This window comes from Chrysoperla carnea, chromosome 3 (genome assembly GCF_905475395.1).
Source record: "Chrysoperla carnea chromosome 3, inChrCarn1.1, whole genome shotgun sequence".
NCBI classification, from domain to species: Eukaryota; Metazoa; Arthropoda; class Insecta; order Neuroptera; family Chrysopidae; genus Chrysoperla; species Chrysoperla carnea.
In genome coordinates this window covers 11,963,207-11,988,390 of record NC_058339.1, presented here as the reverse complement: position 1 = coordinate 11,988,390, position 25,184 = coordinate 11,963,207, and the positions used below count along the sequence as shown (strand labels likewise).

General features: G+C 28.6%; 3 protein-coding genes across 4 annotated transcripts; 2 read left to right on the top strand and 1 right to left on the bottom strand.

Annotated features, from left to right (window-relative positions):
* The first annotated feature begins 1,415 nt into the window (after positions 1-1,415).
* Positions 1,416-2,898, top strand: LOC123294486 (peptidoglycan recognition protein-like). The gene is made up of 4 exons (XM_044875533.1): positions 1,416-1,565; positions 1,625-1,832; positions 1,959-2,077; positions 2,589-2,898. The coding sequence occupies exons 1-4, from the start codon at positions 1,505-1,507 to the stop codon at positions 2,768-2,770; spliced, it is 570 nt and encodes a 189-aa protein (XP_044731468.1). The 5' UTR covers positions 1,416-1,504; the 3' UTR covers positions 2,771-2,898.
* Positions 2,899-7,379: 4,481 nt separating this feature from the next.
* LOC123295801 (START domain-containing protein 10-like) lies at positions 7,380-9,884 on the bottom strand. 2 transcript variants are annotated; one of them, XM_044877260.1, is made up of 6 exons: positions 9,824-9,884; positions 9,400-9,509; positions 8,518-8,716; positions 8,319-8,451; positions 7,993-8,257; positions 7,380-7,511 (listed from the first exon to the last, which is right to left on the bottom strand). In XM_044877260.1, exons 2-6 carry the CDS (start codon positions 9,505-9,507, stop codon positions 7,458-7,460), a joined length of 759 nt encoding a protein of 252 aa, XP_044733195.1. In that variant the 5' UTR covers positions 9,508-9,509; positions 9,824-9,884; the 3' UTR covers positions 7,380-7,457. The 2 variants fall into 2 exon arrangements, with proteins under 2 accessions (XP_044733195.1, XP_044733196.1); XM_044877261.1 differs by lacking the exon at positions 9,824-9,884 and adding an exon at positions 9,641-9,701.
* A 296-nt stretch (positions 9,885-10,180) lies between these two features.
* On the top strand, positions 10,181-15,739 carry LOC123294650 (phosphoglucomutase-2). Its single transcript, XM_044875749.1, has 8 exons — positions 10,181-10,519; positions 10,954-11,122; positions 11,790-12,142; positions 12,205-12,336; positions 12,723-12,928; positions 13,230-13,528; positions 14,165-14,391; positions 14,814-15,739. Exons 1-8 carry the CDS (start codon positions 10,185-10,187, stop codon positions 14,914-14,916), a joined length of 1,824 nt encoding a protein of 607 aa, XP_044731684.1. The 5' UTR covers positions 10,181-10,184; the 3' UTR covers positions 14,917-15,739.
* Positions 15,740-25,184: the final 9,445 nt, after the last annotated feature.

The following is a 25,184-nucleotide window of genomic DNA, read 5'->3' as shown; positions in this document are numbered from 1 at the left end:
AATAACATTAAAACCGGTAATATTTCTTTAAATATTATACTCACATAACAAAAGATCAAATGATAATTTGTTTCATACATTGTTTATTACCCGACTGTCTGACTGAAAGGAGTGGTTATGTTTTTCGCTAGTATCTTGTATGTATGCATTTTTGTTTGAAAATTTCTCTATTAAATAATAAAACCCGACTACTTTAAATGAAAAGTGGATAGAAAAATATTATCTAAGAGAGAACACTTTTCTAATATTCACGAGTCACTCAAAATTTTTAAATTTTGTTCAATTAAGGTTTCGTTTCATAATGCCTCTGACTTATTTTATCAAGATAAATAAGTCAAAGGCAAAGGCTTATTTTATCAGAATAAATAAGTGTAAATAAATTACTATCATTTATATGACAAAACCATTTCAAATAGCCAATTTCAGGATTTTATCTTGAGTTTCAAGGTTTATTGACAAAATAAAAACAGCAACAAAATGAAACAAAACAGCCGATTAATGTAGTATTTGGTGCGTAATGCATTCACAATCAGAGTACAAATAAATAACATAAATAAATAGTACCTAAAAATAAGACAAATTTTATCAGTATTCTTATATTCTTAAAAAATTAATTCTTTAAATCAAAAAAACCCCCTTAAGTAAAGGGGCTGTATAATACTACCCAAATGCAAACTGACTGAATAATTCAGGGAATTCCATTTTCAGATTTATTGATAAATGGGGGATTATTTTTAATCATATTGTGTTGATAATTAATTTTTAGGAAATTATTATCATTATTCATTTACAGTAGAACCTCTATATAAATAGAATTTTTAAGAAGTTTGTATTATATCTTTCAAATTCACTAAATTCTAATGTAAAGTCATGAAAGTATTTTAACGCCTAAAGTGTTAATTGGAAAGCTTGGATAAATTGTACATAATACCGTACATTTAATCTATGTTATAAAGCTGCTTGCATTTGACTCAATTTTTAGTTAACCAATCAAAAAAATAACTTGAACAAAAGTAGCCGGATGAGAATTCGACACACAAAACTCACCCACACGTACCTGATAACGAAGACAAACCCAGAGGCATGTCAAAATTGTGGAGCCATACTGATCGTTCCACATATAATGGTGGAATGTGAGAGCCTCCAACAACAACGAGAGTCGTGGGTCTGTCAAACAATATATCAAATGTATATCAAAGTAATAAGTTGTTCAAGTTATTTTTTAATTGGTTAACTACAAAATTAGCCATAATAGATTAAAACGGTACCTATGTAGTCATCAAAAATTTACTTGTCAAAAAGTTTTCATCAGACTTATTTGCAGTTTGCCGTTGGACCACTTTTCAGTGGGGGAGCCAAATTCATGCACATAAATTTGATTAGTGATAAACTTACTATAAATAAGAAAATTTCAATCATAAACACAGCATTATTTTTATGAATGTGAAATATCTAATAAATTTCTGGATAATAAATTAGTTTGAAGTCCCTATAATTATTAATAATGAATCTACAAAGTTTTATTACTTTGCTAATAATCAATATTCTCCTACATTCTACTCGCGGTAAGTATAATATTATTTTATTTTCTATATATTTATTTAATCAAATGTTTGATATTCAGCTGAAGTATGCCCAACTATACGAAAACGTTCTGAATGGGAAGCAGCAAAAGGAAAGACACATGAATTGGCTTCGATACCTGTAGACTATGCTATTATTGGACACACTGTGACAAGGAATTGTTTTTGCTTTGCTACTTGTGCATCTTTAATTAAAAATATTCAAGATGATCATTTGTATCAAAGAAAATGGAATGATATTGCATATAAGTAAGTTCACACTGTTTAGAATCGATAATCGAATTAGGGATTAAAACTTCCTAGTGCTATAAGTGTTGCTAACTTTCATTTCTCAAGCCTACTAGAAAAATTACTAAACAAAGAACTTTTTTGTAGCTTTTTAATAGGAGGTAATGGAGAAATTTACGAGGGTATTGGATTCGATCGTGTAGGTACGCATACTAGGGACTATAATTCGAAATCCATCGGGATTGCATTCATTGGAAATTTTAATGGTATGAACTTAATTTATTTTTATGTCGTAATTATTTATCAATCTTTGAATTTGGTTCAATTTAGCTTTTGCAAAGTTAAGTTATCCAAATTTATATCTTCTATACATAGGATGAGCCATTTTAACTTCCCCCGGTAAATTTTTCTTCACCAAATTGTTTTTTGAACAAATACTCTAATAAAGTTATTCTACTTGGAGGAGACAATCCCACAAAGATCTCGAATTCGACCTGAACTTTTAAGATTGTTGAAAATTCATTGCACATTACTGTATTAGCTATTAGCTTCATCATAGACGTCCTTATTCTGGACTTCTTAAAAAATGTGATATCCATAAATACTTAAAATTTATAACGTGTTTATCTAACTACAATTTTTTTTTTAAATTAATTATCCATTTTTTGATGCCTCCTACTATTGGTAAACCCCCCCCCCCCAAATAATTTGATCCTAGGGACGCCTTTGAGCTTCATTCTTCATTTTATATAATCTCATAAATAAATCTAATTTTAGATGTTCCACCAGAAGCAAAACAACTGGAAGCATTAGATAAATTATTAAAATGTGCTGTATTTATTGGTGCATTGAAGCATGATTATAAATTGGTTGGACAACGACAACTTGTAAATACATTAAGTCCTGGTACACAGCTTTACAATGAAATTAAATTAATGGATCATTGGTTTCGTTATTAAGATGCATATCATTGGGCTCGCCATCCGACACGTATTCAATAAAACTTTCACTCACTTGTGATTAATAATCAGTATTCATGAAATATATTTGTAGTTACCTACAGTTTAAATAAACTTGTGAAAACAGATCCTTCCTTATTAACCGTAAACCGATGCTAGAGTCTTTTTCGAAACGAAAATTTTCATTTCTAATATATCGAAAAATTATTCCATGTACTATTACTCTCTGTTTGAAACGTTGCCAAAAATTAAGTGTGGAGTGACTTTTATTGAACATACTTTTTGCTAGCACAAAACCTCGAACAAAGAGGACGGGTAACAGCTAGAAATAAAAGTATGTGAAACGTTTAAAATAGTTTTTTTTTTTTAATATTTTCATTTTTATATACAACAATATTATATTTATGTATAATTATAATTTTATTTGATAAAATTTTTAAAACTTTAACTATTATATTATATTTATGGAAGATTTCAATAAAAGAACTTGAATATTTCCTTATTTCAAAGCTTTTTTCATACAAACATAATAAATTTGTAAAACAGTAAACAATTTTTTTTCAATTACAGCAAAAATTTATACTAAAAAAAATTCATTTTTGAAATATTCAAGATTGATTGTTAAAAGAAAATAATTAGGGTAATTGACTACGCTAAAATTTATATATTTTCTTTTTTCCACTAAAAGTAATCCAAATCTAAAAAGTTGCTCAGATTGATCAATTAGTATCCAATATTTATTTTTACTATTTAACTTTAACTTTAAATAGAACGAGATGCGTCTTGAGAACCCGGTAGGAGCTATGTTACTTTCATTATAAATTATGTGTTGTTGAATAACAAGCGCAATTTTTTTGGGAACGGCCTTAATTGTGTAAAAAATAGAACACCCCCCTTCACAAAAACCTTTTTATATTAGAATTTCATGTTTCCTTGCATTAATTGAAAATAGTGTCAGACAAAGAATTCTTCATATTGCATTTTCCATTTTAAATTTCAAAATTAAGTATCTATACTGTGATCAAATTTAAAAAAAATGGCGTCAATTTTTAGATAATTCTGAGTTCGGAGAAAAAAATTGAATTTAGTAGATCATTATGATACAAATTGAGGAAACTAAAATCTAACATTTTTTGATGGTCGGAAGGGGTCCAAAAAAAATGGTAAAGTGGCCTAATCCGGTCTTTCGCGTCAGACACCGTCGGATTGAGTTAAAAATAAAAAAGTGTTTAATAAGCTTAGGCGCCGTAAAAAGGCGAAAAGAATGAGCTGCGAATGAACCCGATTGGTCCATCGATGTCCCCACAAATTGCAAAAAAACCATCGATTTTGCTCGAAATTTCAAAACTTCATAGCTCTTGTTGTTTTAAAGATTTAAAGCTGAGATTTAAATGGATTATAGCTTTTGTACCCATGAAGTATCACACACAATTTCAGCAAGATCGAATGTATACTTTTTGCAAACCGCAGCTGAATGCAAAAAACAGGACTTTTGTAAAATGGCCCTAAAAAAGTTGTGGTGCGGTAACGCGCTATTTTTTTTACGCGAGCATATGCTTCAATAGTTAAAGTAATACCTACTAAAGTGCCAACCTCTCATCTTTAGTAAAAGTTACTAAAATATTAATTTTAAATTACTATTATTTTAAATTATAACATTAAAAATAGGATGGGAGTAATGGGAGCAATTATTAAGAGACAGAAGTTATGTGACATTATAGTCTTAATAATTGCTCCCATTACTTCCATCCTATTTTTAATGTTATAATTTAAAATAATAGTAATTTAAAATTAATATTTTAGTAACTTTTACTAAAGATGAGAGGTTGGCACTTTAGTAGGTATTACTTTAACTATTGAAGCATATGCTCGCGTAAAAAAAATAGCGCGTTACCGCACCACAACTTTTTTAGGGCCATTTTACAAAAGTCCTGTTTTTTGCATTCAGCTGCGGTTTGCAAAAAGTATACATTCGATCTTGCTGAAATTGTGTGTGATACTTCATGGGTACAAAAGCTACAATCCATTTAAATCTCAGCTTTAAATCTTTAAAACAACAAGAGCTATGAAGTTTTGAAATTTCGAGCAAAATCGATGGTTTTTTGCAATTTGTGGGGACATCGATGGACCAATCGGGTTCATTCGCAGCTCATTCTTTTCGCCTTTTTACGGCGCCTAAGCTTATTAAACACTTTTTTATTTTTAACTCAATCCGACGGTGTCTGACGCGAAAGACCGGATTAGGCCACTTTACCATTTTTTTTGGACCCCTTCCGACCATCAAAAAATGTTAGATTTTAGTTTCCTCAATTTGTATCATAATGATCTACTAAATTCAATTTTTTTCTCCGAACTCAGAATTAAATTATTCAAAAAGTTAATTTGATCACACTACTAGTCAAATACCCTATATTATTTACATTTCATGAAAAATTGAAACATTAAAAATACTGTACAAATAAAAATACGTTTTAGTAAATATGTTCAAAGATTTTATCTTATAAAATGAAACAAATTAAAAAAAAATAATATCTAGGATCTTTTACTTTTAATATGTGATCTGTCAGTTTTTGACAGTTCAATGTACTGTTTATTACAGGTGTAATACCCACGGATGTAGTAATTATAATATAAATCCATGGTAATATCATACAAAATATAAGTAATTAATACCATAGAGTATATCAACAAGTCTGACAAGCCCATAGAAGTAATAACATTATTATTATATATAACGTCTTTGGACAAGCCACATACTATGACGTCACGTCCGTTTTAAAATTAGAATATCTCTCTCTGAATTTGTACTGTTATTAATTCATTTTAAGCAATTAAAAATATATTAATTACTAAAATAATGGTTTAGTTCAAATGTCGAGCCAATAAAGTTACGGAAAAAACATAATTTGAACCAAATTTAAATTTCGTGAATATTTCCTATTTCTTTTCAGCTGAAAAATGTCACAGTCTGACTAAAATTTAATTGTTTAATTTATTTAGAATTTTAATTCATTTTAAAAGATAAATTCCATAAACTATCACATATTAATTAATATTAAATTTATTTTTTAATAGTATATAGAAAAAACCTCACAATTAAATGCAACCAAATGTGCAGAGTAAGAAAAACATTACCTGTATGGTAAATTATTTAGAATTTAATACTTTTTTTTCATTTGTATATTGCCGTATAATTTAGGCCACATGTTTTTAACATTAAACTTATTATTATAAACAAAATATTTTAATTAATACGTTTAAAAATTAAGTTGATTGTAATATAACAATCATCACAGATAAACACTGGCCACGAATAAATCTTAATTAATTCGATCAAAGATATCTAAATTATATTTTCAATCGGCAGTTAACTTAAGGTAGAAAATAGAAATAAAAACTTTAAGTACATAAATAGTGTAAAAATTCTTAAAGCAAAAAATAGTCTCAAAGCCATTACCGATATAAATATTTATAGTAATTAAAAGTTAATGGAAATCGCACTCCGACAAGGAGAGAATATCGTATTCCACTATTTTTGAAAAAGTACTTCAAAATGTAGATTTTGCTAATAAAAAGCCACTAACAATTTATTTTGGAATAATACACACGCTTTCTTGCCAAAAACTAAAATTAAATTTTAAACCTTTTTTAAACTGTCAAAAACGCAGGCATCCAATTTGATGACGTAATATGGGTATCACTATATGAAATAACACAAATAATTTTGACAGATATATTCATAGACATCTGATTATAATATAAATATAAATACTTATCTATGTATATATTATACCCAACTGTCTACACGGAACTAACTGATGGTCTATGACTCATACCGCTATGACATCACAGCAGGGCTTACCCGCGTTTTAGGTCACGTGATATACAGTTTAAAAATTACGATTTTTAATTTTAATATTTTAAAAGAAAAATGTGCTTTTATGACTCGAAATCAGAAAATTTAAGTGTATTTTTACATAAATTTTAACTTTTTTCAATTTCATGATTTGTTTTTGACTAACGATAATACCCTATTAGGAAGATATTAAATAAGGCAAAATATTACATATTTAGAATACTTCTGGCAAGTATAATCATTTACATAAGTAAATTATTAATATTCTTAATAAAATGGTCGAAAAAATATTAATACTGTTTCAGAATTTGAAGATTACCTATTTTAGTAAGAAGTAGTTAGTTATTATTATTAGAAATGATGAATTTTGTTTGTTTACCGCTGCCAATTTTTCTAACTGTATATTAGATCGGTAATTTCATCTCAGTATGTACTAAATATTTGTAATAAGAATGATTTTCTCAAAGTTTAAAACAAAAATGGAATATTTTTAGCATTTTTAAATATTTTTTATGATGTCTCCTGATAATTTTTGTAAACAAATACGACTAATAAACGCATTTTATATTATAAAATCATATAAATGAGATTTTGAAATCTTTCCAAAATTATTATGAATCATTTACAAGTTGAGGCTTCAATTTAACGAATAATAAATATTAATTAAGGAAACGGTTCATTTTAACTTTAAAAATTCATTTGGACATTAAAAGTAGAATACAAAAAATTTTACTATAAAAAAATTTTCGAGTATAGTTGTAAGAATAAGGCATAAATAATACTTTTAATACTTAAAAATTATTTATAAATTCTGTTAGAGAAATTCGTTTCTTACTTATGTCGTGGAGATCCTTTGGTTTTATCAACTGATTTGTCTGGAACACACTACAAAAAATTTCTAATTTAAAATACTGTTCTATTTCTTACCTTTTAGGATATAAATTGACTATTAAAGCCACCCAGAGAACTGGGTCTAATCTAATTTCTGAACATGATCAAATACATCAAACTCTACAACTTTTCTTTGAGTTATTTCTTGATTGAGTAACTACAATCTTCGATTTAGGAATAATTTTTTTTTCATTATTCTTCTAGATAAAAAAAGCTAGAACTGATTTTAACATTTGGCATTTAAGCATTTCTACCCAATTTATAAATAATCAATTACTTTATTAATTTTAAAATTAAAAATGTCCGAAAATGGTACTCGGTACAACTACAACCGCCGCAAATTCGTGCACCATTGCAGCTATGTCACTCACCCCTTTTGAGCTAAGCCTACATTGTTCCCACTTACCCTGTGTATTCCTAAGCTTTTGTTTAAATATTTAGAATTATCAATTACGAAAGGACATTATTTACTTACATCACTAATTGAAATTCTTGGTGCAGTCATTTGTTCAGGATAAATCCATGGTTTATAACATGGATTTACTTGTTTTTCCTTCCATTGTACATAGCCTTGAGCTGCAGTATGTATAGTTTTGACTAGTTTTGGTCCAAATATTTGTGTGCACTTATTAACTACCCATAATGGAATCTTTCCATGTGGATCTGTTTGTGAAATATATCCAAAAAAACAACCACTGCCTTCTGGACGAATTACAAACCCCGTTAACAATGACGTCGCTCTGAAAAATACACATTTCTTCATTATAATTTTAAAAAATCTATGGTATATTTGAAAATTACCTTACAAATCCTTTTTTGGGGGGAAAATCTTTATGTTCAACAGAATGATTTAAAATTAGCATTTCAGTTCCTATATCAAGCCACGATCGTTGTAAAATAAAATCCCTGTTTTTTAAAGGCGGTGGACATTTTACTGAAAAAACAAAAAACATAAAATAAAACTGTTACTAGGTATAAATGTCTCAAAATGAATACAAACTTGAATAATATCCAATATCGTTATTCGGATTTAAGTATCCAATATCAAATGATTCTTGCATATGGGTATCCCAAACTTTTCGATATTCAGGATCATGAAGAACATCAAATAAAATTGCTGCCGTAACATCAGGAAATACTGTATGCATTTTTAACATTTTACAACTTGATTTACTTTCATCATCTGATTTGGACCAAACCTGAAAAATCATTTAAGTTACATGAAACAATTATATACTTATTGATATATGTCGGGAAAAAAATGAGCTTATTTATGAAATTTAATCTTTTCTAAAGTTTCTCTAAAAACAGAGTTCCTTGATACAACTCAAACACATGATTCGCTTTGTCTTAAAACTACTATATTTTATCTATGGTCTTAAAATAAATTTTCCTTAGTTGGAATTTTGATTTATATAGATCAATTACCATAGAGATATTATAAGAATAAAGTCCACGAGTGCCTAAGTTAGCTAAAATTAATAAAAATCTTAAAACAACAGCAAATAATAATATGATTTTCGAAACTTTAATTTTTTAATATTTATTATACTCTACTTATATTTACGAGCATAGACCACATGTAATAATTGAATTTAAAGGTTTTTTTTAATAAAAAATTGCTTTCCATTGAGTAAAAATATAAAAAATAAAAAAAATTATAATTGAGTAGTTAGATTTAAATACGATTGTTAATAAAATACACAACAGATGGCACTAGTTATCAAGCAAAGTATTTGACAATTTTGACAATAGGTTAGTAATATTTTTGTCATAAATGGTCATAAAATTCAACCATTGTTTACAACGAACAAAAAATAACAATTTTTTTGAATAAATTGCAACAATATTAACTACTATTTACAAGTAATATAAAAAAAACCTTTATGTTTTCTTTGTTGTAGTCTAAAGACCATCCTTCATGAAAATCTATTAATTCCTTCAATATCTCAAAGTCGCGGTCTTCCGCAATCTTAATGCATGTTTCCATTCCTTAAAAATAAAATAAAATAGTGGTTAATTTACGTAACTTAACTGTTATGTAACCATGTTTTATTTAAAATTAAAAAAATAATTCAAAACTATTAATTATATGATAAACATATGTTGAAAGAAAAACCAACGTTTAGATGTGTGGAAATTAGGGAAACATTCTTATATGTTGGCTATATAGCATAAAATCAATATTTTAATGCAACAATAAAACGTTGCATATAAATTTACAGATGAATAATTTTCACTATATAGTTTCCATTAATCCACATAGTAATATGCTTAGCAATAATTGACTTGTAATCTTTACTTACTTTGCCGTAATAAATTTTAAATTAAATTTTTATAAACAAAATAAATAAACAAATTTTTTTTATAAACAGTGAATATTTGAAATAAAAAACAGAAAGTTTGTTGTTTTTCAAAAACAACTTATCAAAAAATTTTTTAAATATTATTACGTAGGTAAAATAATTCTTATCATTAGTAGTGATAAAACTGTAGGTCACAATTTTTTTTTAATTAGAGGATATACGTTTTGATGATTATTACAAAATAAAATTTTACGTAGCATATTAAGAAATTTATAAAAGTAATTTAATCTAATTTTCAAACATGTTTTTATTTGCGTAGGATTTATATTTTTAATTTTTTTTTTTTAACAGGAAAAAAACCATGAGTAATATAGAAATTAATTCAAGCAATCCATTGTTAGATGAAAAGATATCTGAATGGTTAAAATGGGATCGAAATATAATAACGAAACTCGAGATAGAGAAACTTGTAAACGAAAAAAATTTCAATGAATTATCAAAAATTTTATTGAATCGTATATCGTTCGGTACAGCTGGTTTGCGTGGAAAAATGGCTGCAGGATATGCTAATATGAATGATTTAGTTATTATACAAACTGGACAAGGTTTATTAAAATATTTACAAAATAAACATAATCAATTGTTGACTGATAATGGAATTGTCATTGGATATGATGGGAGACATAATAGCAAACGGTATTTATTTTGTAAAAAAGGCAAATATTATTGGGGAATACAAGTGGGTAAGATAATATCAAATGGGTATCTAGTAAGCGGATAAAAATTAAACCCGCCATCCCAGATTAATATTGATCTAATCAACTGTCTACACTGAACTAACTGATGGTCTATGACTCATACCGCTATTACATCACACCCGGGCTTACCCGCGTTTTAGGTCACGTGATATACATTTTAAAAATTACGATTTTTAATTTTAATATTTTAAGAGAAAAATGTGCTTTTATGACTCAAAATCAGAATATTTAAGTATATTTTTACATAAATTTTAACTTTTTTCAAATTTCGTGATTTATTTTTGACTAACGATAATATCCTATTTAAGAAAAATCTTGGTTTTTCGAAATTCATTTATAGGATTTTTCTTATTATAATTTATTATTTTTCAGGTTTGCCGAATTAACAGCTGCTATATTTTTAAATGAAGGCGTTACTGTACATTTGTTTTCTACTGTTGTTCCTACACCATTTGTACCATTTGCGACAACCAAATGGAAATGTGCTGCTGGTATAATGGTGACTGCATCCCATAATCCTAAAGAGGATAATGGGTATAAAGTAAGTATTTTGAATTTTGTTAATAGGGAATATTCATGAAAAAATTTGGTTCAAATATTTTTCTTCCGTAACTTTAATGACTGGACATTTCAACTAAACCATTATTTTAGTAATTAATATCTTTTTAATTACTTAAAATTAATTAATAAAAGTACAAATTCAGTGAGGGCATTTAAAAATTTCTAAAACGGAAATTCAAATTTTTATACGGACGTGACATCATAGTACGGGCTTGTCAAATTTGTTGACATACTGTATGATATTAATTACTTACATTTTATATGGTATTGCATTAAATTATATTATTCTACGGCTTTTTATTAGAAAACTTAATAATAACGAGTGTAAATTCATTTTTTTAAAGTGTAAATTATACATTGAACTGTCACCAATTGACAGATCACGTACTTATACGTCATCAACAGGGAGCGCCAAAAAACTGCGTTTAAATATCTCAAAATTATAATGTATTTTAAATATTTTTTTACACTTAAATACAGCATTTTTAAGCAGGATTTATATTTTTTACTTTGTTATAACGGTGTAAACAATGAATTAAGAACATTAAAAAAAATACATGAATATTCCCTATTAATTTATTTTCAACCCTAATAAAAACCTTTTTTTCATTCCTATTCTAAATGAAAATTATGAAAATATTGAATAGCTTTATGGTTGGAATGGTAGTCAAATTATATCACCGGCTGATAAAGAAGTCACAAAATGTATTTTAAAAAATTTAACACCACTTGAAACGTCTTGGGATATTGCAATTGTACATCGTTGTGATTTTTTGCGGGATCCATTACCACAAACTTTAGTAAATTATTACCTAAAACTTGGTAAAGATTTATTAAATGAACATAAAGCAATTAATGGTGTATCGGATCTAAAATTTACATATACTGCAATGCATGGAGTTGGTTATAATTATGTGGTACGAGGTTTTAAATTAGCTGGTCTACAATTAATTCCAGTTATTGAACAACAAGATCCAGATCCAGAATTTCCAACTGTTAAGTAAGAATTAATTTTCTTTACACTTTATATACTTAAGAAAATATATATATAATTCATTGTAGATTTCCAAATCCTGAGGAGGGCCAAAGTGCTTTAGATTTATCGTTCAAAACTGCCGATGCCAATGACAGTACAATAATTTTGGCTAATGATCCTGACGCTGATCGCTTAGCTTGTGCTGAAAAACTTTCTAAGTAAGTAACGGGTGCGAAAAAACAACCCATTTCTGTATATGAGGTATTTTTATTCAATTTGGTCCTTTGTGATTTATTTGGACTAAGTAGTTTTTGAATACAACGTCAATAAAGTGGTCACCTCTACTAGCAAAAAAAATTTACCTTTTGCTGAGTTTTGGCTCAAGCAGTCACTTTTTGGACAATCAATAGCTTTTCTTGGATGTCGCTCTTTGATAACGGTAAAATGTATTAGATTTTCTTTAGTTGAATAGTTTTTTGACAACTGTCCGAAACAAAAGCAAATCAATGAAAAGGTCTATGTTTACAAATTGACATAAAAAATGGCGTATCCTGTATAATCCTTTCTGTATGAAATTAATTTACTCGATATTCTTGAATTTTAGTGGACAATGGCGTGTTTTTAATGGTAACGAAATAGGTGCCCTTCTTGGCTGGTGGGCGTTACATTGTTTTCAGATGAAAAATCCTTCATCAAATTTAAGTGATGTATATGTTTTATCAAGCACTGTCAGTTCAAAAATTCTACGATCAATTGCAGTAGCTGAAGGTCTAAATTTCGTGGAAACTCTAACGGGATTTAAATGGATGGGTAAGTTTGTTCTTTTTATTTTATTTTTTGATATTTTTACAGCTTCTCACATATATTTGAGATGCGAATTTTTAAGCAACCGCGAAAGGTAAAGGCCCACTTTCTAGTCAATATGACGTAAAATAATCATATTGCACTTTGGAATTGCAACCTCTTAGTCTTGATTCGGCTTCATTTCTAAGATTAATAGGTCACTGCCATTCTGATTACTTGACTTCATTAGTGATTCGAAAAAGCATGTAAAAAAGCTTCATAAAATTAATAAGGATTCTGAGGACTTATTGTTTTTCAAAACGCACAGGTAATAAAACTCATGAATTGGAAAATAATGGAAAGCAAGTGATTTTTGCATTTGAAGAAGCAATAGGTTTCATGTTTGGTACAGCAGTCAAAGATAAGGATGGTGTTAGTGCAGCTGTACATTTAGCAACATTGGCAGCCTTTTTACATAAACATGGTTTAACTCTGGTACAACAGCTGGATGAAATTTATAAAGAATATGGTTATCATATATCAGAAAATTCATATTTTATTTGTCACGATGGAGCAGTTATTGAAAAAATATTCAATAGATTACGGAATTTTAATGGAGACGGAAGTGTAAGAATTTATTTATATTTTATTATTCAATTGAATCAATAATTAATAGAAAATATTATTATGGGCTGGTAAAGTTAACCAATCCGTGTTGATTAATTTATTCATGGTGATCAATGAAAGAAGACTAACGCAAATTTTCAACTATTAGCCTACTATCCATTTTTTCGAATGTCGTGCTAACTGTTATTAACTTATTTGAGGGATACTAAAGTTTTAAATTGAACACTTCTTTTGTGACTCCTTGTCACTTCAAAATGGTTAATATATAACCAAAAAAGTTTCAATTTTTTGTCCCAATTTCCTAGATCAATTTTTGCATTACATAAATACATATTTCGATTACCAATTTTGTTAATTTTTCAATAGGTTAGGTTAGAGTGGCTGTCCTGGGATGGGACACACTTAGACCATAGGGTCTGTTGTGATACCGTAAATGGGTTGGCCCGTCCCCGGCCACTACTCCATGAACCATTTGGAGCTGTTCAAAAACAGCAGGAGGGCTTTGACGTCGACTGACTTTAGGTCGGAGAGGTCGACAGAAAAAAATTAAAATGTTTTAACTGGGGATTGATTCAATGGAAAATAATAATTTTTATTTTTAAGTAAAGAAACTAATTTTAATTTCATTCTTTTCAGTATCCAGAATCTATTAAAAATGGAAAATACAAAATCAAAAATGTACGTGATCTAACTACCGGCTATGACAATTCCCAGAATGATTTTAAAGCAATTTTACCAGTTTCGAAAAGTTCACAGATGATAACATTTACGTTTTCAAATGGTTTGGTTGCAACATTACGAACAAGTGGTACAGAACCAAAAGTTAAATATTATACAGAACTTTGTACTGGACCAACACAAGTGTAAGTGTAATTCATGTAATTTGTTTTTTATAATCTAATACAAGTTTCCGTTTAGTTCAATGAGATTTTATGAAAAGTTTTATTATTTCTATTTTTTGCGGAATAGTTTTGTTTACATTTTGATCTGGTAACCCCAAAGTGTATGAAGTACAGATTGACAGGTTGTTTTTAAATGTATTATTTAAGGGGATATATCTAGTTAGAATTTTCAAAGAATCGATTTTTTCTTGTTGCATATCCGGAATGCACAATACAAAGACCTTAAATTATTGTTGATATTTATAACTTATACGGGTCACGGGTACCGCACGGATCCAGCTAGTCAAATATAAACATTCTTGTGGGACAAAAAAGAATCGGGAAACTACCGTTGACCTATGCATAATAAAGTGTTTAGTAATTTAAAAATATTTATGTTACAGGGATCGAAAAGAACTCGAAGAAACATTACGTGATATGGTTTCAGCTATTGTTGATGAATTCTTAGAGCCTACTAAAAACGGACTAGAGCCTCGATCAGATTAAAATTACTAACCTAAAAAACTATAACTGAACAAGTAATTTGTAAATGATGAAATATTGAAGAACATTGTTAATTTTAAAAAAGTATCCAAAGCTTTAAAAATGATTTTTATTTTAATTTTATACTGTGTAGTTTATCTATCGGACCAATTTTAATATAGTAGTTTTAAAAACATTTCTTTTTTAGCAATTAAAAATAATTTGCTTGAGTTACATTAAGTAATAAAGTGACTCGCTGCTGTACTTTTTGAGGATGAGACATCTTTCTTTCTCCTTACCACTGTGACAGCTCCTGTAATAATCGTGCCCAGTCGTTCAGCGTGCCTGCCACCTAGCCAGTGTCTTATAATAGCCGCAACGATTTTGCTTATAGAGGCGCTTTGAAGCGATATAAGATCTGCGGAACGTCTACGATTATAATTAGACCATATTTGTCTTGTAGTACCACAAGTCCGTTCCTTCATCTAAGATTGGGCTTTTTTAAGATATCTTCGTTCAAGTTACAGTTCACAAGTGGAACTCCAGGATGCCTGTTGAAACTTGTGTTCGACAGCTTTATGCCATTTCCAGCAAGCTCGCTGAGTTCAATGCTATCTTTGAGGTTAGATAGATTGAGTTGAAGGATTTTAGCGCTGCTTGGCTCTCGGTGAGGTTTTAATGTCTCTGCTCATGAGAGTGTTCAGTCTTACATTTGCATACCTCGTAAATAGCCATCACTTCCGCTTGATACACGCTAAAGTGATCCCCATTTGGTTTAATCAAATTCTCATCCCATTCGTCTAAGCTTAAATTACTTGGGAAAGCAACATCAATTAATTTTTAATGCAAAAAAGAAATATTTCTAAGATTTATGTAAAAAATTTTAATTTCCGTAAGTAGGTTTATATTTTCCTCCTTTCACCAAATTAAAAAAAAAACTATTTATTATTTGTTGGAATTGTTGTAAACTAAAATTACTACTTTAGATATTTCGGATGTAGCTTTAAAAATATAGAGACTGTATATTAATATATTTTCGTAGATATGTTTTCTTTTAAATTTAAAGATATGTTTTTAAAATAAAACAAATATTTGTCTTCATTATATAATATTTATAAAGCACAAATTTCGATTTGCTTGCGGGTACATATCAGGTGTATCAAAATAATTATTCATGTATAAATTTAAAAATGACTGTTTGAAGCTAGTCCATGGAATTAAATGTATGGTAAAATTAAAATTTGAAACCTTTCAAACAACGATCAAAAGATTTCAATAGTTTTCACAGGCTAAGACATAACCATATGCCTAAATAGAAGGATAGGAAAAACAAACCTCAGAATGTATTTATTATACCATGTATATATGAAATATACATAGTATTATAAGTTTAGTCCCAAGTTTGTAACGCCTAAAAATATTGATGCTACAAAAAAAAAATTGGTATAGGTGTTCATAAAATCACCTAATTAATCCATTTCCGGTTGTCCGTCCGTCCGTCCGTCCGGCCGTCCGTCCGTCCGTCCGTCTGTGGTCACGATTACTCAAAAACGAAAAGAGATATCAAGCTGAAATTTTTAACTCGTGCTTAGGACGTAAAAAGTGAGGTCAAGTTCGTAAATGAGCAACATGGGTCAATTGGGTCATGGGTCCGTAGTACCCATCTTGTAAACCGTTAGAGATAGAATAAAAGTTTAAATGTAAAAAATGTTCCTTACAAAAAAATAAACAACTTTTGTTTGAAACATTTTTTTGTAAACATCACTGTTTACCCACGAGGGCGTTAATTAGGTACAAATTTTATAGTATGTATTAATATAGGAATATCAAAGTGAATATCTTTTGTTATTTACATGACGTCAAAAAAAACAAACGATTGCGCATCAACACTTGCGCATTATATGAGAATATCAGTTAAATATGTCAGATATGTATGTATGTGAAATGTGACAGAGTTATCAACACTGCCTATACATGGTATTTCAACAGTTAACTCAGTCAATTGTTTGTTTTCACTTGTTTAAGATTTAAAATTAGGTATAATTTAGATTTAAAATAGGCATGAATATACGCGACTCCAAAATAATGACCTGCTCTCTAATAGTTAAATTATACTACAGGAGATGGTATGAATATTATCTTAGAACATAGCGCCGTTTAGTAAAAATGCTAGGCTGTTAATTGAACGGCTAATTAAGCTATTTGACTGCGACATATATAGTGTGTCCCCGGATAGAGGTAACTAAACTTGTAAATTTCCTTATTTTGCATTTTAAGAAAAAAAGTCATTCTTTATAAGAAGTTTTGCTTATTCTAAAAAGTATATAGGTATATTTAAAACTTCTTAATAATGTACAGGGTAGCCAAAAATTTGGAATCACTATTTTTATTTTTGGTAAACTACTCTTCATTTTTATAAGTTGGCGAAATGTTATTAAGAAAAGTTACTCGCAATTAAAAATTATGACTCTATACAAAATATCAAGAAGATCCGTGTACTTTAATTATAGCATCATTTTTTATTTGAACAAAAGCTCTAATTATAAAAAAACGTAAGAAAGAAAATAATAATCAATCAATTAACATGTACTATCCGAGAGTGTAACTTTTTGTGGACTAGTTTAGAAAATTAAAAAGAAAATTTATTTTCTCGGATAAACATACAATGAGAATGGAATTGTCAAAGTTGGAAAGATCTTCTTGATATTTTGTATAGAGTCATAATTGTTAATTGCGAGTAACTTTTTTTAGTAACATTTCGCCAACTTATAAAAAAGAAGGGTAATTTACCAAAAATAAAAATAATGATTCCAAATTTTTGACTACCCTATACATTATTTAGAAGTTTTAAATATTACTACATACTTTTCAGAATAAGCAAAACTTCTTATAAAGAATGACTTTTTGTCTTAAAATGCAAAATAAGAAAATTTACAAGTATAGTTACCTCTATCCGGGGACACACTGTATATTTTTAAATAATAGAATTGTTGTTTTGATACACTGTTTTGATAGACTGTAATTTTCAAAATTCTGTGCCACTATAATGTAGAGATATATTAGATTTTCTTTATAATATGCCATGGAGTTGTTGTTTTCATTTAAAAATTTTATATCCACTTAGCTAAGAAAATAGTTAAAACATTAAATTAAAACGACTAATCATTAAAGATGTTTATCAATAGGTCCTTGAAGTGGGAATATTATTTTTAAGTATTTTTTCTGTTGATAATATATCTTTTTCGATATAAAACGAAACACATCATAACCTAGAGCTACTGTTTTTTGCTAATATTTACTGCCATTTGTTTAATAAAAGTTATATGGATTAATTTCGACAATAGCAAGGCCTAATTAACTTTTATATAAAAACGGAATTTATTGTAGTAGCGATGCAGAGATGAACAAATAATTAAAACTAATGCAATGAAAAATATTTTAATTTTTTATATAATATTTTAATTGAGGTGCTGATATTTTATATAAAACACAACGAATAATAAAGTAGAAGGCATCCAAAATTCATAGTTTTCAAATACAAACAAAACTGATACATTTTACCGCTTATATTATTCAAATTAATCGATTTTAAATGGCAGAGATTAAAATAATATTTATGGCATTAACTTAAAAGATTTGTTTTTGTTATGTTATATCATGTTGCAAAAATTAACTCCTTTAAAATTTGCGAAGCGCTTACGATTTTAATGTTATTTTCTTTTTGCTAGAGATATGAGCTGCATTATGTAACATTTAAGTTTCGCATTCCAAATTAAAAGCTATTTTTATTTTAAGTATTCAAAAGGGCAGACTGAGTACATTCTGCCATTCCAGTATTTGTTAAAATCGCTCGGTCTAATCTTATTGTTTTTAATCATTAATATTTTCTAGATCTATGAACACAGATTTTTTTTAGATAAATATAGCAACTTTATTAATATTTTATAATATTTGTATACCATTTTGGTAAATATAAGAATACCGTGACTCTTGTTCAAGGTCTTAAGGCTGTAATGATACGATGTCACCTAACTATGTCTGACGTCATCGCTTTTAACTTGTTTCATGTTGTTCCTGATAGTTTCGCTTTGTCGTTTAACCACCTTTTTTATTCAACAGGATTATTCAATAAGATATTATCACTTAAATGTGAGCCATACATTATCCAAAAAGATATTGTCACTTAAATGGATGAGACACTTCATTTAAGAACATGATACGAAAGTAATATTTCATTTAAAAACGTATCGCTGCCATTCAAGTGGTAACCTCTTTTTGAACGAAAAGTCTCCCATTTACGCCGTACTATCTTAATGAATAACCCTGTATTTTATTATTTGACCTACCCAATGCTGTGCTCAAAAGCATGAACATAAATTTGTTACCCAAATTTTGTATTCTTCCAGGTGATTTCCTGGAAAATTTGAAATTGTTATTGTTTTCGACTAATTTATTTTTAAAATCATTAAAGGAGTTGAATTTTAATGCAATAATTCAATGATTCCTAATATTTTCATCATAATTTTTAAATAGCCTATAAGTTCAATTTATTTTCTGGTCAGCTAATGTGCCATACATAATTTATTCAAAATCTGGGAATTAAATCAAGAGAATTTTCCTTTCAAATAAGAAATACGGAAATATAATTCCAGCGTTTTTTTTAATCTTTAATTTCGTAAACATATAAGCATAATGTACTTTTAAAATAGACAAGGAACATACTGTGATTTAATGACTTTTATCAAGACAATATGCTCTTTGAATATAATATTTAATCTTTGTTAGTATTGATTGTTGAAATGGCTAATAAATATTTATATGTAGAGCCTCAAATCAAATCATTAGTGTTAATAATAGATTGGCAACAAATTAGACACAGTTTAGATATTTGATATCGAATTTTATATTTTAAAAATGCATTTGTTATAAAAAAAATTCGATTTATGCAGAATGCTTGCCACCACAAGATCAATTGATAGTTTCGTAGCGAGCGATATCGCCAGTATTTGGAAATCATCGACTTTGCAGGTGGTAAGAATACTGCATATATCGAATTTAGTATTCATAATTATTATCTTATGTGATAATTTGTCATTGCATTTATGTAAATTTTATAATTTCAAAATCGCGATAATTCCTTTAAAGATACTTGATCAATTATTAATTTTGATACAGGATGACGTGTTAAGAGTTTTCCTAACTTCGAAAATAAACTACGCTCCGACGCTGCACTCCAGGCACCCAGTGCACTGCAAGAGTGGAATTTAATTTTGTAATCAAGTTCAATAATTTTTCCAAGTTTCGGTATTAATTTTCCAGATCTTTTTCCAAAATTGAAGTATTAACAATTGTTAGCACCCCAGAAAAAGCAAGCTTTGATTTGCTCCCCCGCTTTATAAAAATGAATCCACTGGTGAGTCATTGTACACACACCGGTATTATTGGATGTTCAAAGTCATACACGGTAAATCGAACACTTTGTGTGTACAATCGGTCTTACTTGTGAAAGTTTTCATTGAAGTTTTAACCTATCTATGCTTTTATATTGCAACAAGCAACTGTTTTCACTATCTGGATTTTAAAAATAAGCGTAGAGTTTTCTTAACTTTGTGATACAAAAACTGTTTTAAAAGTATTTCATCGAATTTTTACCTTAAAGTTCAATCTAATAACGAAACAACGTAAATATACCGTAATATTAAAAACCCCAATATTTTCTACGTATAACATAATTTCAATAGTTAGTAATATCAATGAAAATGTATTCTATTTATTTTACAGTACAGTAAAATAAAAAAAAAAACTAATTAAGTAAAATGAAATAAATCGCTTACTTTTTTGATAAAACTTGATGGAATGTGTTTCTTAGAGGTCAAATATCATTCGTAATTCGGGAGATAGTTGCGCAAATTTGTTAATAAACAAGCCGTGGGTAGGGTCTGGTGCGACTCTTGAGACCCACAACTTCCCAGCATAGTAAATAGTTATAAAAAAAACTCAAACGAATCGACCGAATGTTATGAAATTCTTTTCGGATCATATTGCCGTTAATTAGCTTCGATCAACAACTGAAAGAAGTCGATATCATTTTTAGTTCGCGCGATTTCGATTAGTCCGACTAGAAATGACTCAATCGAATGTTATAAAATTCTTTTCGGTTCATATTTCTGTTAATACACTTCGATCGACACCTCAACGAAATCGATATAAGTTTTTGTTCTCGCGAAATCGATGGCGAAAAAAATGACCACGAACGTACATACACACACACACACACACACACCACACATACTTTTGTCTCCAAATTTTTGTTAATGGATGTCCTGATCATGAAAAGTAGAGATGTGTTGAAAATTTCCATTTCAAAAATGGGACCCATTACAATAACTTCCTTTACTGGGAAGTTAACAATAAATTGTTAATTAAATGAAAACCTTCTATACAACGTTGACATAAAAATTAATATATAGGCAACTTGTATTTCCTATATGTTACGTGTATTCGACAAACACTCAGTCATGAAAAATACAATTTTATAACATGCACGTAATACAAGTTGCCTATATATTACATTTTTAAGTCAACTTTTACATGAACCGTTTCATTTAATTAGCAATTTATACTTTGGAAACAAATAAAGAAACACTCTAAGAAACACATTCCACTTGGTTTTACCAAAAAAATGAGCGATTTATTTCATTTTCCTTTATCTGTTACAACTTTGACTGTACTATTTACTAAAATTTACTATTTTATTGAAAATGAATTTGCCTAGGTATACGAATAAGTTTGAAAATAAATAATTTTTCATATACTTTTAAAACAAGTAAAATATTGTGCATTTATTCGCAGCCTCTAATTTTAAAAATTATTTAAGAGTTTAAATAATGTTATATAAAAATTATAATTATTGTTATATCTATTTAAATATTATTATAATTTGTGTGTTATTATGTATTAATTATATTAGTTTTCTTAAATCAAAATGTGTTTTTTTATTTATTTATCGGTTGCATATTGATATTTATCGTTGTAGGTAAGTATAGCCGTGTCCAAAAAAGTCTTATATATAAAAACGCGATTACGATAGTGAATAAAGAAATTTAATAGCTTATACATCGCCATAAGTCTTTGGTTTCGATTAATTCGATTAATTTGATCACGTGGAAGCCATGTCATAACGATAACTATAGTAGATGGCTTTAATGGTTCACTTAAAACAACGAGGGATCATTTTAGTCTGAGGGATCATTATAAACCACTTCGGTGCCTTAAAAAATATTTTGTATAAAAATTTCGTCATTTGTAGGAGGAATGAGTGTCAATTTCAGTTTTTTAAATGGAATGCAAAATTTTTGAGCAGATTCGTGTTCCTTGAATATAGGTATGAAACGTTTGGTGAAAAAAGTCACGGGACAAAAATTGCTTAGGAATGTCCAATAATATAAGATCTAATTGGTTTTGATCAAAGTCAATATTTGATCAAAGCCAAATATTTAATCAAAAACCAATATTTGGTCAAATATTTGATCAAAACCACACAATAGTCAAGTTAGTTAATTTTGTCAATATCCAGTTTTCATCACAAGTGAAATTTACAAAATTTAAGACACCCTCTCCCCCGATCACAACCACTTCAAGAACGGAACCCTAAATTCGCACTTAAAACATAGCTAAGAACGCTTTCCATTAAATTACTGATTAAGAAGATCATCTCCTCTTTTTCAGTTGTTTGGGGAACTGAATCCTAAACTCGCATTTGAAACATAGCTAAGAACACTCTCCATTAAATTACCTTTCAAACAAAAAAAATTGGTTCTGTTTAGGAGCTACGATGCCACAAACAGACAGACAGACACATACACATAGCAATAAAACTTATTAACACCCCTCTTTTGGGTTCGGGGGTTAAAAATGACGAATTTTTTTTAACGCTTGTATCTATAAAACGGCGAGGTACAGGAAAAATGAAACATTCATATTTTTTTCCTATTTTCAGGATTTTTCAGCATGATTGGTTATTACGAACTTGCAATCTCGCTCACACACGTAAATTTAAAAACCACACTTTCTAACTTTTTTTCTACACCCTCATAAGAAAAGTTTGCGTCCGGTACCGTACAAATCGGATGTGTACTTTTAAATTCCGACCTCAAGAGTCTTATTTCCTTAACTAGATGTATTGTGTGAAAATGTACTTATTTGTTAATAATTTCTAACAGGTAAAGAAAATTCAATAGAGAGTTAATTCATCATGAAATCAATGAATAATAATACAATAGATAGCAAGTATGTATGTATGTATGTATGTACTTTTTTGTGTAGGGGTCCCAACGAAAAAAACAGGTGATAAGATATTATGAAGGAATGAACGAACTACTGTATAGAAAAAAAACACTACGAGAAGAATAGGTAAGAAAATATTGACTCATTCCTATTGTAGGGTGTTTTTAGGAAAACGTGAATGGTTTATTTGATGATGATCAAATAGGCGAATGTATGTATAAAGGTGTAAGGTGTATATATAGTAAACTAGAGGACACAGGTGTGTACATTTAATATATCACAGGTGATTATGAAATATAATTGAGTTGCCGAAGAAAATTTTATCAAAATTAACCTAGCTCTAATAGGTTTCCAGAATGAGCAATCCTGGTTCCGGAATTCAGCACATAAGTGACAACTAGCCAAAAACTGGAAAGAATGACCCAAAATTAGTGGGTTTCAATAAAAATTAAAATGAGATCGGATCAGATTTGACTGCGTTATCAAAAAAATCGAATTTTTTAACTTTATGACGTCATCAGAATCGAAAAAATTTAATTTTGATCTATCACATTCAAATTTTATCCAATTTTGATAAACCAAGTATGTAATCCTACTAAATTTGGGCTATACTTTTCAAATTTGTGATCAAAATTAACCTAGCACTAATAGGTTTACAGAATGTGGAATCCTGGTTCCGGAATTCAGCACATAAGTGATAACTAGCGAAAAACTGGCATCACAGCTGAAAAGAATGACCCAAAATTAGTTGGTTTCAAAAAAAATTCCAATTAGATCGGATCAAATTTGCCTGCGTTATCAAAAAAATCGAAATTTTGAACTTGATGACGTCATCAGAATCCAAAAAATTTAATTTTGCTCTATCACATTCAAATTTTATCCAATTTTGATAAATCAAGTATGTAATCCTACTAAATTTGGGTCACACTTTTCAAATTTGTGATCAAAATTAACCTAGCTCTAATAGGTTTCAAGAAAGTGGAGTCTTGGTCTCGGAATTAACCACATAAGTGATAGCTAGCGAAAAACTGGCATCACAGCTGAAAAGAATGATACAAAATTAGTGGGTTCAAAAAAAAATTCCAATAAGATCGGATCAAATTTGCCAGCGTTATCACAAAAATCGAATTTTTTAACTTGATGACGTAATCAGAATCCATAAAATTTAATTTTGCTCTATCATATTCAAATTTTATGCAATTTCGATAAACCAAGTATGTAATCCTACTAAATTTGGGCCATACTTTTCAAATTTGTGATCAAAATTACTCTAGCTCTAATAGGTTTCAAGTATTTGGAGGCCTGGTCCCGGAATTAAGCACATAAGTTATAGCTAGGGAAAAATTGATATCACAGTTGAAAAGAATGACCCAAAATTAGTGGGTTTCCAAAAAAATTTCAATAAGATCGGATCAAATTTGAATGCGTTATCAAAAAAATCGAATTTTTTAACTTTATGACGTCATTAGAATCCAAAAAATTTTATTTTGCTCTATCACATCGAAATTTTATACAATTTTGATAAACCAAGTATGTAATCCTACTAAATTTGGGTCATACTTTTCAAATTTGTGATCAAAATTAACCTACATTTATGAATCGTATTATTGAAGATAATACATATTTATATTATTAATTATCAATTTATATTATTGCATTCATTGATTTAGGCAAATTTACTTAGGATGTAGTGTTAGCTACGTGTTGGGTTGAGGCTACGTGATCTATACTAGAAACATCAATTTCATTAATGTCGTTTTGACAACACAGTACATTTTTGAACGCATTTTAATCAAATACTAGAAGAAGGAATTCTTTATAATATGCTTTGGAATGTACATATTAAACTTTTCTCAATTGTTGTAAAAAAATCCTTTTTCAATTTGTATTTATACAATAAAAAAAATAAGTGTAGTTGAATAAAAAAATCATCTATACTTTATACATTCAAATGATATATACACACATACCTCGGTATTGACCCAATGACGCGCGCGGTTTCCTAG

What these genes read in the sequence shown, in the direction of transcription:
- LOC123295801 (XM_044877260.1), bottom strand. Translation starts at nt 9,507, where the DNA reads ATGGAAACATGCATTAAGATTGCGGAAGACCGCGACTTTGAGATATTG. An exon ending in CGATATTGGATATTATTCAA is followed by an intron (nt 8,452 to 8,517) that starts GTTTGTATTCAT and finishes TTGTTTTTTCAG; the next exon opens with TAAAATGTCCACCGCCTTTA. An exon ending in CAAGAATTTCAATTAGTGAT is followed by an intron (nt 7,512 to 7,992) that starts GTAAGTAAATAA and finishes AATTTTTTGTAG; the next exon opens with TGTGTTCCAGACAAATCAGT.
- LOC123294650 (XM_044875749.1), top strand. Translation starts at nt 10,185, where the DNA reads ATGAGTAATATAGAAATTAATTCAAGCAATCCATTGTTAGATGAAAAG. An exon ending in ATTTTAATGGAGACGGAAGT is followed by an intron (nt 13,529 to 14,164) that starts GTAAGAATTTAT and finishes CATTCTTTTCAG; the next exon opens with TATCCAGAATCTATTAAAAA. An exon ending in TGTACTGGACCAACACAAGT is followed by an intron (nt 14,392 to 14,813) that starts GTAAGTGTAATT and finishes TTTATGTTACAG; the next exon opens with GGATCGAAAAGAACTCGAAG.
- LOC123294486 (XM_044875533.1), top strand. Translation starts at nt 1,505, where the DNA reads ATGAATCTACAAAGTTTTATTACTTTGCTAATAATCAATATTCTCCTA. An exon ending in TCTCCTACATTCTACTCGCG is followed by an intron (nt 1,566 to 1,624) that starts GTAAGTATAATA and finishes TTTGATATTCAG; the next exon opens with CTGAAGTATGCCCAACTATA. An exon ending in ATTCATTGGAAATTTTAATG is followed by an intron (nt 2,078 to 2,588) that starts GTATGAACTTAA and finishes ATCTAATTTTAG; the next exon opens with ATGTTCCACCAGAAGCAAAA.